At 38.2% G+C, this 18,782-nt stretch overlaps 1 protein-coding gene across 3 annotated transcripts in view; it reads left to right on the top strand.

Annotated features, from left to right (window-relative positions):
• nphs1 (NPHS1 adhesion molecule, nephrin) overlaps nucleotides 1-18,782 on the top strand; it is a 148,171-nt gene that overhangs the window by 63,287 nt on the left and 66,102 nt on the right. For all 3 annotated transcript variants that reach the window (XM_051862610.1, XM_051862609.1, XM_051862608.1), the window contains exons 16-21: nucleotides 509-681; nucleotides 6,719-6,859; nucleotides 7,302-7,439; nucleotides 14,843-14,964; nucleotides 15,544-15,706; nucleotides 16,443-16,599. In XM_051862610.1, the coding sequence (XP_051718570.1) occupies nucleotides 509-681; nucleotides 6,719-6,859; nucleotides 7,302-7,439; nucleotides 14,843-14,964; nucleotides 15,544-15,706; nucleotides 16,443-16,599 (894 nt within the window). The remainder of the gene's footprint in view (nucleotides 1-508; nucleotides 682-6,718; nucleotides 6,860-7,301; nucleotides 7,440-14,842; nucleotides 14,965-15,543; nucleotides 15,707-16,442; nucleotides 16,600-18,782) is intronic.

Genomic DNA, 18,782 nt, shown 5'->3' with positions numbered 1-18,782 from the left:
GCAAAGGCTGATGGGCAGTTTGGCAATCCATCCCAAGACCTTTTTTTAACTTCTGTATTAGATTTCGACTGGCAGCTGGTGATCATTAAGTCATTACCTTGTTAGAGTCTGTCTCTGGCACTGTCAGTATGTAGGCAGTTGGAAAAAAAAAAAACAACTTTACATCAACTGTGAGCAGATCAGCTTTAGTTTTTTATCAGCCAAGCCAAACGCTCAGCTTTTATCTCTAAAGAAATTCAGCTATAAAACTACAGTGTTTGTGAGCAGAGGAGTGGTCCGTTTCGAGTTTTATAGGGTTTTAGTTTTGTCGAATGATCCCCACAGGACCCTAACGCATGTCGGGCAAACAAAAAGATTTCACAGCAGGTGAACGCTGTTACTGTGGAAGGCTTTATCGAATATTCATAGTCTATTTTTGCAATGTTACTCCAAGGGGATGCTTTTTGAAATTCTTCTTTGTAAATGTCCATGAGAAATAATGTTGTAAGCTTGAGTTTCTCTCTCTCAGGCTGAAAGGAGTTGACCAGGCTCCTAAAAAGGCTGAATTTGGTGGGATGTCCCGAACCAGTAAGCTGTCCCTCACTCTTGATTCTCATCACTGGAAGAAAAGGATCACCTGCCAGGCCTTCAGTAATGTGCTGTCCGAGGGTGTCAACAACTTCTACAGTCTGAATGTGCTCTGTGAGTTTTTTTGAGTATGATTAAAGGTCCAGTGTGTAATATTTAGGAGGATCTATTGATGAAAATGCTATATACAAGATTTCTGCAGGTTTCACCAAGTCAAATTTAAGACTTTTTAAGACCATTATGAATGAAATTTAAGACCTACTGTATATCACATCAAAAAATAAATAAATAAATAAATAAAATAAAATAAAACCACAAAACCATTACCACCACAATGTGTCTGTGGTACAACCCAAAAGAGACTCACGGCAATAACACAAAAGCTGGTTAGCTGCAATATAAGTTGCATGTTGGTCTCATTTGTAGTCGTAATACAGCAAATTGTATTTGGAACAGCAGAGAAAGAACTACAACACCATGGAATAATAATAATAAAAAAGAAAAAAAAAAAAAACATTCTAAAGAGCATTTCAATGAGAGGTAGCATTACATGGATGTGGGAAAATTAAGACCTGTTTAAAATTATTTAAGTCCTAGAACTCAATACTTAAGAGAATTTAAGACTTTTTAAGGCCTAAAATTTTGATTTTGAAATTTTAGACTTTTTAAGACCCCGTAGAAACCCTGAATTAGGCATGTGACGGTATAAAATTTCCATGTTGCGATTAATTGCTGAAGCTTTTATCACGGTACACGGTATTATCATGATATTGAAATAAGTTGCAAAAAAAAGTGTTGTCATAGTATAACAGGTTTAAGAACTCTTTTTGTAATAACAAAAATAACTCTGAATGTTTAAATACAATAATACAATACACAAAAAATTTATCAAGTAGAATTTTCAAACGGATTAAAGTGCAAAAGAATTAGGCTATAAAGAACAACGGGTAACACTTTACAATAAGGTGTCATTATTTAATGCATTAACTAAGATTGAGCAATAGCTACATTTGTTACAGAAAGTATTATTTTTGGTTAATGTTAGTTAAGAAATACAACTGATCATTGTTAGTTTTATCTCAGGTCCATTAAATAAGCTCTTTTGATTTTAGTAATGTTATTAAACAGAAACTAAGAAATTAAAATTAACTAAGAATAATTAATGCTTTACAAGTATTTTTCATTGTCAATTTGGTAATAATGAATTAGCATGTTAACTAATGAAGCTGTATGTCTCAAAGTTTTACTGAACAATAACAAATAATCAGAACATTTTTAAGCATTAGGGCATGTTGTAGTCCAGATTAAAATATAAAAATGTTTAAGTTTGAAAATAAATAGCCTATTAAGTCTTTAAGTATTAAGTATTTGGTGCTGTGATGAACAACATTGAGATTACAAAAAACTGAATGGCAGTTTGAAGCATTTTAAAATCTTCACTAGCGCAGTTGCTTTGTCTGCAGGGTGTCTGGGGTAACCGCTGCATTCTGCTGTTCCATCAGCGCCCTCTGCTGTCAGAGAGTGAACGTGCACTTTCATTCAATGCATCTCCTTCACTTGTTCGCCATGTGCTTCTCACATGGCACGTTGGGCTTGTTTACATCTGAGCGCGTGTCCCTTTGACGCAGCATACAGCGGTGTTGTGCATTTTATACGGTTGATGGGGAAAATATTCTTAAATGCATTATAAAAATTGTAATAATTGGTAATAAATTATTATTTATGGTATTTTGAAGTGCCCACGATAACAATATCGTGCATATTCATTATCGTGATATATCGCATTACCGAATATCGGCACATCTACCCTGAATATAATATACATAACTATGTTTTCAGTAGTGTATAAAGACCGTACATAATGAACCATTATTACCTTAGAATAAGCCATTTCTATCTACATACATGCAGGTCCCCTTACATTAAAATCTCCATTTTGCGCCACCATGTTTCTACAGTAGCCCTAAACGGACCAACTGCTCTACAGAGCGTGTTTGCTTGACTGGCTACTCTCTGCTGTCTTAGACCATGGCATCTTTGTCCTGTGTTGGCCACTGTATATTCTCTATGTGCTTCAAAAGGGATGGGTGTGCAGTGGACTGAGCCGTTGGTTGCAATTCGCAACCTCACCACTAGATGCCGCTAAAATTTACACACCGCACCTTTAAATGTGTTTTTACTCGGACTATCCGCTAATTAGTAGTATTTATTAGTAATTAGTAGTAATCAGTAGTATTTAATCAAATTAACTGCATGATATGCAAAAAATAATCAATTAAATTGATCATGACTAATTGTACATATCAGTAGATATCGATTACTAATTTGCTGGAGCTGAGTAAAGCATTGAATAGACATTACAAAAAGTGGCTTTAGAAGTCAATACTGTACATTGTTTTATTTCCATATTATTGAACATAAGCCATTTTATAAGCCATTTTGTCAGCTTCTGCACAATATTTATTTATTTATTATGGGATAATGACCAGGATTCTGACTGGCTTGTGTAAATTTCAGCACATCACCCCCATCTTTATATCTTTCCAGTGGTTGTCCATAAAATCTAGAGTAGATTTCAAAATTTTAACTTTTTTTTTGGGGTTTTTGAACCAATATATAATCTTGTACCGGTCTGTCTTGCTGAGTTGGTGTGTCCACACAAATGAGCAAGACCATTCAGATCAGGGCATTTAAGATTGATGTCTGAGTCCGTTCCTATAGGTCCAGACTGAAGTACTGCAGGGCTGTAACCACCATAGACATTGAGGGGGACAAGTTCCCCCAATATTTGGAAATGGCCAAATTGTGATGCTAGCTCTGCTGCACTCCATTACACACCGCACTGTTTGTTGTTAAGATGACAAAAAGTTTTAAATGTTACATTTTTAGACTGGTCTGCCTCAGCGCAGCGGTCTAACAGTGCTCGTCACTGTCAGAATGATTGAGAAGCACGATCAAATCAACAAAAACGGGCCTTACTGTTGTAATGAGTGAGAATTCCAATGCAATGCTTTAATTTAAGCAGTGAAAGAATGCTGTAGAGGGTTAAATAAATAAATTGTCCCATTATTTATTTATTTATTTATTTATTTATAAATGAATAAAAAGTGGATTATTTATTTATTATCCCATGAATTACTTATTAATTTATCTTTTTTTTCTCCACTAGTTATTTTTTTTACAGTATTGATAGCCTTAGTTTTACCATGATTTTAGTTGCTGTAGCTTTCTGGTATGAAGATTGAAGATATACTGTTATTTTGCTCTGGCAAGCATTCTGATGTACGTTTGAATGAGTCTATTCCTGCTAATGCGTATGGCGAGTATATGGTAGTGTGTGTGTGTGTGTGTGTGTGTGTGTGTGTGTGTGTGTCTTTGTGTCTGCAATGATTATGGTTTGACTTTGATGTTGTTTTGTCTGATCCAGCCAGCCACCTCTTCAAAGCCTGACACGCTTTGTGAGCATGACGGAATGTCACTGTGTATATATGTGTGTGTGTGGGTGTGAGTGACTTCTTGACTATTTCAGAACCTCCACAGCTTGTGATTTGTATATCTGTCTGTGTAAGAACAGACCAATAATTATCACTTTGTCTGTTCTATTGTCTTACATTAAGATTATATTTCATCTTTCACTTTTTTAATGTGTGTTTGAGTATGTTTGAGTGTGTGTGTGTCTGCTTGTAGATGTAAGCAAATCGTTTCTGTTAAAATCTGCATTTGAATCCTCATTCTCTCTGAAATGACACAGTGTACATTAATGAGACAAAGACACAGAAGCCCCCCAGAGAGATCAACAGCACAATAAATCATCAGCTTTATTCACACTCTGCATAACAGACCGATCCAGCGGCAGACGTTAGAGAGGAAAACGGCTCGAAATATGCTGCTTTCTCAAGCATGGTGCAAAATTAACTTTTTGCCACGTGTGAATTGAGAAAATGTTACTAGTCATAACTATAAGTCTTTTGAACCTTTCTTCATTACACCATCTGTATCTCCTGGATTTGTTTCACATCAGAACAATAGAATACTGTTCTTGTATTGCAGGTTCAACCATGCGGTATTTTAAAATTGCTAAAAACATTACAAGACAGCTGTCCAGTTATGATTTACTCTCCAGCGCAAGTTTTTTTTTTTTTTTTGCATAACTTGCATTTGATGCTTGTTAATCTGGACCCTAAGATTTGAATTTTTTCCATATTCCAATATTATCATTTCAATATTATATATTTTTTGTTTCTGTTCAGTAGTCAAATAAAGATGCTACACCCCCCACAATAAGTTATATATATATAATTACAGTTACTGGATTTTTGTATCCTGATTACGTAACGCTGTTACATGTATTCCGTTACTCCCCAACCCTGTATATATATGTAACAGCGTTACGTAATCAGGATACAAAAATCCAGTAACTGTAATTCGTTACAGTTACGTCAAAAAACGTAGTAATCAGATTACAGTTACATTTTGAAAAAAGGGGGGATTACAATCAGGATTACAATCGTTTCACTTAAAACTAAATAAATCATTATTTTGCCATAATAACACATATTAAGCGCTGCTTGATTATACAGTATTTCCTGGTTCTGTTGTCAGTGATGACTCGCGTGAGCCACCCGCTGGTGCATGCGCAAATAACACCCGTCTACAATCTCCTCAGACGCAGATTGAATCACTGCTGCTAGTTGAAAAACGATGCTGCCCGCGGGGAAAAACGCTTTCAATTCATGGAAATTTCGCTGCTATTTTGTTTTCAAAGAAGAAAATGCAAACGACATGTTTGTACAGTGCTCTGCCTTCCAGCTACGAAAACACTATCTTTATCAAAGGACTAAAACAATAATCTGTAATACCATACTGTAGCCACTAGATGTCTGAATAGCCCTTTACACACACACACGCACGCACGCATGCACGCACACACACACACACATATTTAGGGCTGTGTATTCCCAAGTTGTGGAAATGCGACATGATTGCTTTTTTTTAATAGTTTTTAAAAGTACCAAGATGCTAAACATTAAAATTAAAGCAGAACAAACATGAACAGAAATGTGTTATCTGAGCTTGTTCAGTTTGGTTATGATCTGATGTGACTTTTATATTTTTAAGCTCTAAACAACAACAACGATAATAATATTGCAATAGATAATTTATCCGATTTTTAAAAGATTTTTATTGTTGAGACCCATTCAAAAATATGGAATGTGTAAAATTTAAAAACTTGCAGAAATTGAGAAGAAATAATTAAAATTAAATTTAAAAATGCAATTTATTTACAGTAAAGTTGCCCCCCCCCCCCCCCCATTTCTTTCTTTTTTTTTTTTTTATACATGTGACCTTGAAGTAATCCAAAAGATTACATTACTTTCATATTGTGGTACTTGGATTACGTTACTGAATACTTTTTTTATGAAGTAATTTGTAACTGTAACGGATTACATTTTTAAAGTAACCCTCCCAAGCCTGTATATATATATATATATATAAATATATAGAGAGAGAGAGAGAGAGCTTTATTTAGAGCTTATTAATTTTAAAATTAATATGATTATAATAAAGTAAACTGTGACATACCCAAAAATTCTTCATACAGTGGACTACCTGTAAAATTGCTAAAAATTTGGAACCAAAAATTATTCAGACACTTTGACCTGACCATGTTTTGCTTAAGTGTTATCAGACATAATTAAGATTTTTTTTCCGACACAGTTTAACTCTGAGATCTTGTCATATTTTATTACCGTTTTTTAAACTATAGTGAATAAACTGTAATAATGAATGAAATGTTCAAAATGTCTGAATAAATTTTGGTTTGACTGTATATTTTTTTAAATTTGAATGCAAATTTAAATATAATAGGAAGTGTGCCATTTAAAATGATTAAATATTAAATTATATACATGTAAAATTTTAATATTTATAATTTAAGTGTTTAAATAAGTGTAAATAATGGTGTGTTCGTGTCAGCTCAGAGGAGGTGTTAGTCTGGAGTTAGAGTTGCTAATGTATATTGTGGTTATTTTTTATGTACCATATGGTGAGATTGTCACATGTGTTCGTCATCATGTTTATTGTTAGTTGCTTACACGTTAGCACCTTCAAATGCATGTGATGCATCTGTGTGTCATTGTGTATAATTCAGTTCCTCCAGAGTTTACAGATGACCAACCCGATGAGGTCCAGGTCATTGAGGATGAAACCGCCACGCTTCCTGTCAAAGTCTTGGCCAATCCGGATGAAATCACCTGCGAGTGGATTTTTCAGGGCGAGAAGCTTGTGAAAGGTAGTAGACAACACTACATGACACTACAAGCCGTGTCATCCTCACAGCCGCTATAAACACTCAAACAGACATAAACACACATTGCCATATGCATTCTGAATAAAACATCGATGAATTCTGGCACTGCACCTTGGCAGATGTGATCTCGTGCTAATGTATGCAGCCTAAATGAGCGTTGCTGTCACTCTGAATGCGTCTCAGCTTTTCCGGTCTTCATCTCCGTGTTGAAAGCTTCTCAGCAGTCCTGTGTCAAGGTCCCTGTGGTATTCCTCCAAAGAGGTTTCCCTGGGAGAAGAGTTTTAGTGGATAAGCCAGCTGTTTCAATGTGTATATGTACAGGATTTGAATAGTTGATGTGTTTTATTTGTTTTTTGTATTGTCGCAGCTTTGTGATTCACCTGTTTTGTGTGGGTTGTGTCGTGTCTCTGTATGTTTGTGACAGAAAGAGATCCTCGTTATCACTTCGACGACTGGACCCTGGAAATCGTGAACGTTTCTCGGCGAGACGGGGGCGATTACATAATAGAGTGTTCCAACGCTGAGGGGAAGAACCGCACAAAACTCAAACTGGATGTACAGTGTGAGGAACTCAAAACTAACCCTGACACCTCATCCTAACTAGGCGAGATTCAACAAGTTATGAAGTTTATCCTCCCTTGAACCAAAATGCCGAGCAACAGCAACCAATCAGAATATACAGGGAAGTTTCAAAAGTCTGAGACCACATTTAAAATATGTGATTTTAACTGGAAATAAGGATTTTGAAAAATCAAGAAACAAGGAAACCATTATTAGGGGCCAAGCACTAAAGGTGCATAGGCACCTGTTGTATCCTTTGGAGTTCTTTATTAGTAAAGTAGGACTTGGAACTTGTGAAATTGCACTGTGGTCGAGACTAACTAGTGTGATACACACCAAAATGTCTTGACGCTGTTGACAGTCACAGCTGATTGGAAAACAAACTCATATTAGCATGAAAGGTGACACTGAGTCTTAGCTGAAAAACTCTAATGCCACTTGAATTGAAGATGTTAGCATTTAACACAAATATTAAATATGTATAAATGTTTATTAATCTAATCAGAATGCATTGTCACAGTTCTGTGACAATCTAATTTTAAGGTTGAAATGCTGTCAGTCAGAATAGTATGATTTTTTTCCCCTCAGTATAAATTACCATAGAAGTTGCACTGCAAAGCCAATCTATGCTGTTCTCAATATTTGTACCTCATATTTATTTGCCAATTCAAACCCACGCAGATGTACACGCACTTGAAAGGGAAACGGAGAGAAAGAGAGGGACGCAGAGATAGAGAGAGGGAGAAAGAAAGAAAGAAAGAAAGAAAGAAAAAAAGAAAGAGCACTCCCACTTCCTTAATGATTTAATAATAGCACTTCTTCAAATCTAGGCCTGCATGTTCCTGCAAATCCTTCTGCACTAATGGATCTCCACGTCCTCATACAATAGCATCTGACAGTGGTAGATATTCATTATGTATGGGCCATTTGAATAGCTTTTACCAATGGTGCTGTTTTCCATGTAGGCCCCCCTCTTTCTGCCCGTTAGGAACAATGCAGAGGAGGATTGTACACGCCAACACGCCAGAGATTACGCTGGTGGTAATGGCCCACTTGGTTGAGGATATGATCCTCCTGGGGGCAGGGATGGAGATGAGGCAGAAGAACAGCATTGGTGGGGTTTGCCCTGGGGTTTGCCGTACTTGCCAGAGGCAGCCATTTTAGGTTCACTTTTCTAGTATCTTCAGCACAACTTGCTTCCCAAAGTCGAAGAAGTGATATTTATTTTTTTAATTATACTTTTATTTTTTATTTTTTTAAATTATGGCTATAATATTTATGGTCAAAGCAGTGCTATTTAATATATATATATATATAAAATAACAGCCATTCCACCCTGTAGCCCAAGACTGGTTGCCCACTGGAGCTAAGCAAGGCTGAGCCTGGTTAGTACCTGGATGGGAGACCTCCTGGGAAAACTAGGTTGCTGCTGGAAGAGGCGTTAGTGAGGCCAGCAGGGGCTGCTCACCCTGTGGTCTGTATGGGTCCTAATGTCCCAGTATAGTGACAGGGACACTATACTGTCAAAAAAGCACCGTCCTTCGGATGAGATGTTAAACCGAGGTCCTGACTCTCTGTGGTCGTTAAAAATCCCAGGATGTCCTCCAAAAAGAGTAGGGGTGTAACCCCAGGATACTGACCAAATTTGCCCATTGGACTCTGTCCATCATGGCCTCCTAATCATCCACATATACTGATTGGCTTCATCACTCTGTCTCCTCTCCACCAATAAGTTGGTGTGTGGTGGGCGTTCTGGCACAATATGGCTGCCGTCGCATCATCCAGGTGGATGCTGCACATTGGTGGTGGTTGAGGAGATTCCCCCTTCCATATGTAAAGCACTTTGAGTACCCAGAAAAGCGCTATATAAATGTAAGGAATTATTATTATTATTATTATTATTATTAATATCTATTATATTTTTTTGTTCCCTTCGAGTCCCAGTGTTCCACTTCGCTGCCCCACCCGGGGTATGTCTGTGGTCCTGTTGGTTCCGCTTGCACAGTGTCTGCCCCAGCCCATCTCATCCATACCATCAGACTCGGCTATGCAATTCAGTTCACCCGGCGTCCCCCCAAGTTCAGGGGCATCCACTTCTGTCCTGTCCTGTCCTGTCTTATGGACAGAGATCGACGTCCTACTGGTGAAGGACACGGTTGTGCTGGTCCCTCCAGCCGATATGAAAACGGGGGTTCTACAACCCCTACTTCATTGTACACAAGAAAGGTGGTGGGTTACAGCCAGTCTTGGACCTGCGAACCTTGAACTGGGCCCTGCACAAGCTCTCGTTCAAGATGTTAACATAGAAATGCATTTTCGAATACATCAGTCCCCAAGATTGGTTTGCAGCGATTGACCTGAAGGTGTCACCCAGTACTTCGGGCTGGAGTTCCCCTAGAACAAGTGTCCAGGCATGCTGTGGTATTCATGGATGCCTCTGCCACTATCTAGGGTGCCACGTACAATGGGCATGCAGTGTCAGGTCTGTGGACGGCGCCTCACATCAACTGCCTCGAGTTGCGTACATCAATCGCCAAGGTGGTCTACACTCCCGCCGCATGTTGCAACTCGCCTGCCATCTCCTCTTCTGGAGTCAGAAGCATCTGAGGTCGCTCCGTGCCATTTACATCCCTGGCTTGCTCAATCGTGCAGCCCACAAGCTCTCACGACAGCCTGTGCTTCCGGGAGAGTGGCGACTCCATCCCCAGGCAGTCCAGCTGATTTGGGACCTCTTTGGAACCCCACAGGTAGACCTGTTTGCCTCTCCGGACTCGACCCATTGACAGTTGTTTTACTCCCTGACCGAGGGGACCCTCGGCATGGATGCACTGGCACACAGCTGGCCCCGGGGCCCACGCAAGTATGCATTTCCCCCAGTAAGCCTTCTTGCACAGACACTGTGCAAAGTCAGGGAGGACGAGGAGCAGGTCTTATTAGTTGCGCTGTACTGGCCCAACCGGACCTGGTTCCCAGAACTCACGCTCCTCGCTACAGACCCTCCCTGGCCCATTCCTGGCACCCTTTGGCACCCGCATCCAGACCTCTGGAAACTCCATGTCTGGTACCTGGACAGGATGCGGAGGTTCTAGGTGACCTATCCCAATCAGTGGTAGACACCATCACTTCCACTAGAGCACCCTCTACAAGGCGCCTCTATGCACTGAAGTGGAACCTGTTCGTTGAATGGTGCACTTCCCACCAGGAAGACCCCCAAAGATGCCCGGTCAGAGTCGTGCTTTCCTTCCTGCAAGAGCGTTTGGAGCAAAGACTGTCTCCCTCTACCCTGAAAGTGTATGTTTTCATAATAGCCGCACATCACGATGCAGTTGATGGCAAGTCTCTTGGTAAGCAAGACCTGATCGTCAGGTTCCTCAGAGGTACGAGGAGGTTGAAACCTCCTTGTGCTACCTCGGTACCCTCTTGGGACCTGTCTCTGGTGCTCACGACACTGCAGAGACCTCCCTTTGAACATTTGCAGTCAGCTGAGCTGGAAATTCTGTCATTGAGGACAGTTCTCCTGACTGCATTGGCTTACTTCAAGAGGGTAGGGGACCTGCAAGCATTTTCAGTTGACAAATCATGCCTAGAATTTGGGCCAGCCAACACTCATGCTGTCCTGAGACCCCAGCCTGGATACGTGCACAAAGTTCCTATCACTCCCTTCAGGGACCATGTAGTTAATCTGTAAGTGCTGCCCTCGGAGGAGGCAGACCCAGCCTTCGCTTTTCTCTATTCTGTCCGCGCTCTGCGGCTATACGTGGACAGAACGCAAAGCTTTAGGACCTCAGACCAGCTCTTTGTCTGTTACAGAGGCCAGCAGAAGGGAAAGTCTGTCTCCAAGCAGAGGTTAGCCCACTGGATAGTGGATGCTATTGTCTTGGCGTACCAATCCCAAGACGTGCCTTGCCCATTCAGGTTGCAAGAACACTCAACTAGAAGTGTTGCTTCCTCCTGGGTGCTGGCTCAAGGCGCTTCTCTGACAGATATATGTAGAGCTGCGGGCTGGGCGACACCTAACATGTTCGCTAGATTCTATAGCTTTTGTGTAGAGCCAGTATCTTCCCATATACTCACCCCCAGTGGCCAGAAGCACGAAGGACCTTTTCTAAGTGTCGGCTTGCACACCACTGTGCGTCTATTTGCTCCAGTAATGTTCCCCAGAAATGGCTAACCCTGTTTAGTTCCTCCGTCACCCCTGGCAGTCTGTCGTGGCTGAGCGTCTGATGCCAGGCATACACTTGTATGCATTGTGAAACTTGTGGTAGGCTGGGTGTCCATATGTAGCACCCCTGTGGCAGTCCCATATGTGTATTCTTTCACAGTACGCTCTGTCATCTCTGCTGGTGTTCTTTCTCCCCTAGAACTAGGCTGGAACCACCCCAGAGACATCCAAATGTTGTACTACCCTAATTGGCTAGTCCATATGTGTAACCGCCACATTTCACCTCCCTACTGGCAGGATGTGGCTTCCGCAGCGTTCCCTTTCCTCAAGGGCATGCTTTCCCAGCGTTATCCAATAGTCACACTGAGTGGGTCTTGCGGAACAGCAGTGACTGACCTTCTCTGTTTACAGACCTGACTTTCCACTCCAAAAGTTGGGGGCGGTCCAGGAGGCTCAGAGCGCTGGAAAGGGCCAGGGACAGTGACGTGTTGGTAGATATCCAAAATTCATCGATCAGTTCAGACATACGTCGACCGTGACTGACTGAAAGGGAATGTCACGGTTACGTATGTAACCCTCGTTCCCTGAAGGAGGGAATGGAGACGTACATCTTGTTGCCACAGTCGCTGTACCTCCGCTGTACGGCCGAGTCACTAGCTCAGCTCCTCAAGCAAATATGGAAAAGCAAATATGGGACGCACCTGCTGCTTATTTATACCCGCGCTGCAGGACAGAGCAGCTGGATGCAGTTATCGCATGCCAATGTGCATTGGCTCATTTTAGTTACACTTTAAGTAGATAGGTCTCTTACATACGTAACCGAGACGTTTTATTTTTTGTTTATATGTTATTAATATAAATATATTTATTCATAGTCAAAAGATGTTTGATTGTATTTGTTTTTGTTTTTATTTGTTTTTTTATGATAGATAGATAGATCTGTTATGAATATTTTATCATAATATTGTATTCTTCAGGTAAATGTAAGCTGTGATAAATAAAGTGTGGGAGGAAATAAAATAAAGAATTAGGGATTTAATTAATAGAAACAACAAAAGACAAATAGCTGTTGGTGGTTCAGCTCCATCTGGGGATATTTACACATGAAAAAAGGAACAAATAAAAAGATGGTGGTGGGGACATTTGGGTGATTTACATCATGTAAATGAAGTTATGGAAAGCACAGAATGGGTTTTAATGAAAACTTATGAGAATCACTGACTTACAGATATTGTGTAAAATTAGACCTAATATACAGGTTTTATTGCATGCCATCAAATAATTAGCCATACAGTTTGTCCACACTTACTGTACAAACCCCATTGTTGAGATGTAAAATGATGATTTAAAACTACAGCCTTTATTACTATTCCCATTCAAACTGAGTTTATACAGTTAGGTGTGAAACCTTCTCACGAAGTGTTCACTTAGTTATTTAATATATGTTGCCTTGTCAAGGATGCATATATTTCTGTTTCTATATTTGATGGGTTTTTTTTTTTTTTTTTGGAGCTCTGGGAGAGAGAACCTTTATAGCTAAATGTAATTAATTTTGACAAATTAATTCAGCAATTCTTATATTGTGTCACTACAGATCTACAGTATGAAGGCCTTACCTGGTCAGTGCAAGCATCTAGAAATGCCAGCTATAAAAATAGTTATAGTTGAATGAAATCAGCATCTTTATTTTTTTATATATCTACTTTGCTTCTGCAGACACACTTCTTCATTTATGTTCTCTGATCCCTTTTAATAATACAGTTATCCTGACAGAGTGTGACAGATACTTTTTGAGGGGGCGTTAATTCTGTAGCCTTTTGAGAGTGTTGTTAATTTGCCTCAGTAAGCATTACCTTTGTTCCAACATATGTGGCCTGTGCTGTAGTGACAGTGACTTGAAGACCGTTTGCCACCAGCCATGTAGGAATACCGAAGGATTTAAAACAAGTGTTTCTGTACTGCACATAATGGGGACGACATCACAATAGACCTTGATTGTAAAGGCTTTTTTTCACACCCTGTGAATAATTCAAACAGGAGGTGCAGAGACACACTGTATCGAGACTTAAACAAAGGCAACTCTAGCATCAACACATCCAAATTTAGAAAATCAAACACCGTAAGTTAACTTTCCTACAAAATCTTTTGTGCTGTTGTTGAAATTGGCTGAAGTGGAAATTGAACTGTCATGGCCCTGACAAAAGGAACGCAACATGAACATACTGCAATTAGCGCACGCTGCTATAGGCTGAATACCTAGTGAGATAGATTTTAAGGAAGTATCTTAACCAAAATGATTTTTTTTTTCCATGAGAAGTGGTTAATGTTGATATGTAGCACACCTTATATGGAACACAAGAGACTTGACTAACGTTCACAGTTGGCTCTGTTAGCTAATGACTCAAACAACTCTAATAAGCACAAAATATACAAAGCACAGACAAATATTAGGTGAATATTTTAGTTGGAGTAATTCTATTAATATTTGTATTACTAAATAAAATATGTCAGAATACCCTAGCAATGCTCTGCCAACCACCCAGAACCCCGTCTTGCTATTGTTAACTAAAATTGAAACTATAAAAAAAAAAAAAAAAAAAATTGTTGATTGAAATAAAGCTGAAATAAAATATAAATATTATATAGAAACAAAAAATAAACTGAAGCTAAATAGAAATATTTAATAAAAAAAAAAACTAAGACTAATAAAATTGACAAAAAACACTAAAAATTACTAAAACAATGTATATATATATATATATATATATATATATATATATATAAAAGTGTCATATAAAAGTACTATATATAATAATATTATATTATATTATATTATATTATATTATTGTTGGCTATAATGAGCACACGATGACAAAGGAGTAAAAACAAACAGTCTTTTAAAAATAATTCCAAAAGGAAACATGCAGGAGAACAGAATAAATCGACCACATCCAACATAAATGATAGCGGACAATGAACAGACAAAACTAAGGATTTAAGCAGGGATAGTAATCAAAATTAAGGACGAACAGGTGAAGGAACTAATTAACAACCAGGGAAACTAACAATGAATGGGAACTCCAGCAAAATGGAGCATTGCAATGACTGAAAATAAAACCAAAACATTTATGTTATGTTATGTTATGTTATGTTATGTTGTTATGTTCATTGTCACGTTTTTATATTATAAAGTCAAATAAAGTAAATTCTTCTGTTTATTGATCTTTTGGTTTGGTTTCCAGATTCCCCGACTGTTCTTATGAAGTCTGATCCTGTGTCTGTGAACTTGGGAGACACCGCTGACTTACTGTGTGTCGCTGATGCCAACCCCATCACCTCCAGTATGTTTTCGTGGAAGTGGATGGTGAGTGATGTCTTTGTCACTTCTATTTTTTTCTTTCTCCCCCCTTTCTCTTTTGCTTATTCTCACCCTTTCCCACTATATTGTCCTTTGTTAGCTGAGCCCACCCTCTATCTCTCTTTTTATCACCTCTATTTATCTCTCACATCTCTCCTCTTTGTATTTAACTCTCTGACTTCTCTTTTCTCGCCATGTGTCACAGCTACTCTGTAACAGAGGTGCTATATTTCACCCTTCTAACTACGACAATGTCTCACCTTTATGCTTAATACTTCTGGTCTAAATGGAGAAAAATAGCTTTCATTAAAGCCTCCTTTCCAAAGGCCACATTTCTCAGTGTTAGCCGCAATTGTGGCCGTTTCCGACCATTTGTGCGTCTATAGTGCCCCATATTCTTAGTCAGTATATGTGATACCTCAAGCCGCCCTCTCTTTCTGTTTGTTTTATGTGTGCATTTGGGGAAAATTGATGTTGGTATGAAGTTGTTGTCTACCTTAGGCTCTTTATAACTTTTTTTAGTTAGTTGTAAGTTTGTGGCTTTTTTACCTGTTCTACAGGTGTGTGTGTGTGTTTTACATATAGGGTGAAGAGGAAGTAGATGATCTAGGAGAGCAGAGTGAAGATGAAGGCACTGGTTTGTTAACTATATATGAAGTGACCCGTGACCGGGCAGGTTTTTACCAGTGTACAGCAGACAACGGCATAGCACCTCCAGGCAGTGTTGAAGGACAGCTCATCGTACGCTGTGAGTCCTATCAGTCACATCAAGAAGTATGCTTGTTTAAGATGAAAAAAAAAAAAAAAGTTATTAAACAGAATGTCTAGACTTTTCTTTCGTGTACCTTGAAAGTGAATGGGGACTGGAACTGTCAAGCTCTAAAAATTAACAAAAAGAATAAAAAGTATAATAGAAGTAGTCCATATGACCAGTGGTAATCTCGTCAATGAAAATTGGTTTTGATTTGGTTTTGCGAAATGATTAAATATGTTTAAATTAATATAGAAAGTGTTAGAATACTTTTTGCAATTTATCATCAACTAAAATTAAACTTATTTACATTGACTAAATTTATGTCATTTTAGTTTGAGTAAAATGGATTAAACATAGTGTATATGTAATGATTAAATATTGACTAAATTTAAAGGATTTATGATTTTAAAAAACTGTCTAAAATTAACACTGCATATAACTTGTATGCTTTTATAAAATGGTTAGTTCCTGTCTTTAATTCTGATTGGTCAAAAGCTGTGTTTTATTCACATTAAAACACGGCTATGACCTCTTCACCCAACGGTTCTGTGTATCACTACGCAACACCCTTAGCAACCACTCTTAGCAACGTACACTGTATGTTCTCAATTGATATTGTTCATTGAAGCTTACTGTATTATGTGCTGTTCACGGTCAGGGACTACTTTTTTCTGGCGGAAGGAAGGCTTTTAGCGAAAGTTTACTTCATGAAAGTTCCATGTTCCTGCAGTTACTCCAGAGCTTCAGAAGGGGCCGCAGTGGAAGAAGGTGGCCAGCCGTGGGGACGGCAGCAACGATGCAAATGTGGTGTGTCAGGCACAAGGTGTTCCTCGTGTGCACTTCACCTGGGCAAAAAATGGATTCCCTTTGGACTTGGGCAACCCCAGGTTGGTCCGCTGTTGACATTAGTATAGCTTCATCCAGCATTGGTTGTCAAGACCTGTTGTCTTGGGTTGGCTTATAGGCAAAAATGTGTGTACATCGGGGGTTAGGGTTAGGCTCTGGGGCTTAGGCTAGGTTTCTTTGCTCTGGCTCTTCTTTTTTCTGATCTTTCTCTCTTCTCTTTTCTAAAGTCTATCTCTCTCTCTCTCTCTTTCTCATTAAACCCTTTCAATTACAAATGATGTGCTAACTAGTTTTGATCCAATATTAACTTTAAAAGTGTTACTTATTGCAATAAAATATCATCACACTATAGTAACGCTCTCCCACATATTTTGCTATTATAACTGCGCTTATTTCTGTTGTTGGTATAAGTAGCAGTAGGTGGTAATAGACAAGAAATGTACATTTTTATACCATCTTGCTGATAAAGTTTCTTTAGTCATTCGGCAACCCTGCAGCTTGAACCACTGAAGGCGACCACCCCTATAATACGTCCTTTCATAAAGTTTAAAAATACACAAAATAAAGTCTTCTAAAAAGATAACAATAAAGTTAGGGTTTGGGTTAGTTAGCATGTAGAATTATAATTTGCCTAATGTATGATCAGTAGAAGTCAGTGGTGGGTTCTTATTTAAATAGCACTCTCTCTCTCTCTCTCTCTCTGTGTGTGTGTGTGTGTGTGTGTGTGTGTGTGTGTGTGGAGTGTGTTTGCTGAGTTCTGCTGAGCATAGAGCCATGATCACATACTTGTATGCGTGTGGAATGTGTAATGACAGTGTTTAAATTTTAATTATATGTGCATGTGTTTGTTTCATGTTTGTTTTCTGTGTTTTAGAGCTTGTAATGGTGGTGTTTGTTAGAGCTGTCAAAGCTGCACTTCTATTATTGATATCCTCAATAATAGTCCTCAAAATTATCCTCAAACATTGTTTTTAATTCTTCTCTGTTTTGTTTTCTTTCTTTCTATCTATCTATCTATCTATCTATCTATCTATCTATCTATCTATCTATCCATCCATCCATCCATCCATCCATCCATCGAAATGTTAATTGAAATGAGAAATGTTTCTTGAGCATATTATAATGGGTGTGTGCGTGTACTGCATTCATTTGCATACCCATATGTGATTGGCCTTTTCTTTCTAACTATCTATATAGGATTTGTTTCTTTGGCTGCTTTGCAGAACTTTAATTTCCTTCAGGAAATGCAAAACAGTTTTGATTGTGCTTTACAGTTTTTCTCAGTTGCTTTGGCACATTTCTCGAATCATCTTTAAAATTTGCAGAACAGCATGTTCATTTCTCGAAACAATTTGTACAAACAGCACAACATATCAGATTGCCTGCAAAAGCCTGTAACCTGTAACCAAAATCCTTAGTTCATCTCTCAAAAGCAAGTATTTATGTCAATGAACATATCAGTGCCATCAGAATGACAAGTCCTTGTGTCATTGTTCTCGAACAAGATAGTCAAAATGCTTAGCCATGTTCTCAATATAACAGTGATGAATATTTCAGATGTAAACTATGGCTACAGTTTTCATGACAGTGATTGAAACTGCACAAGACTGCACTTTGTCTGTATGGCCAGCGTTGGGTAAGTTACTTCAAAAAAGTAATTAATTACTAATTACTAATTACATCATCAATGTTGTATTTAAAATACTTTTCTAATTACTCTGTCTGAAAAGTAATTTAATTACTCAATAAGTAACTTACTAATTAAAATCCTTATAAACCTTGAAAGGAAACTCTTTTAATAATTTAGTCAAACATTGAATAGTTTAGCCTTTTATAGCTTTTTAAAACATTTTAACTTTATTAAAACTTATACTATAATACTTTTATTTACTTTATAATACTTTTTTTTTTTTTTTAGTAACAAATAGGGATGTCAGTCACTATACCGAAAATCTAGTAGTCGGTACCGATACCACCAAAAGTGCACAATACTCGATACCACGGTAAAAATGTATAAAAATACAAATAAAACAATGCTATTTTTTTTTTTTTTTCCAGCTAGGTCTAATAGTAGTAAGTAAAAATACCATAGAAATCAAATATAAAATAACTCTGCATAGTCATAACTGTATAAATTAAATATAGATGAATCCTTATTAAAGCTTTTCTTTTGTTGTTTGTTTATCATTTATACAGACAGTCAATAGTAGACAATAACATGTTT

This window comes from Ctenopharyngodon idella, chromosome 15, assembly GCF_019924925.1.
Source record: "Ctenopharyngodon idella isolate HZGC_01 chromosome 15, HZGC01, whole genome shotgun sequence".
Lineage (NCBI taxonomy): Eukaryota > Metazoa > Chordata > Actinopteri > Cypriniformes > Xenocyprididae > Ctenopharyngodon > Ctenopharyngodon idella.
This window is presented reverse-complemented; position numbering and strand designations above follow the sequence as displayed.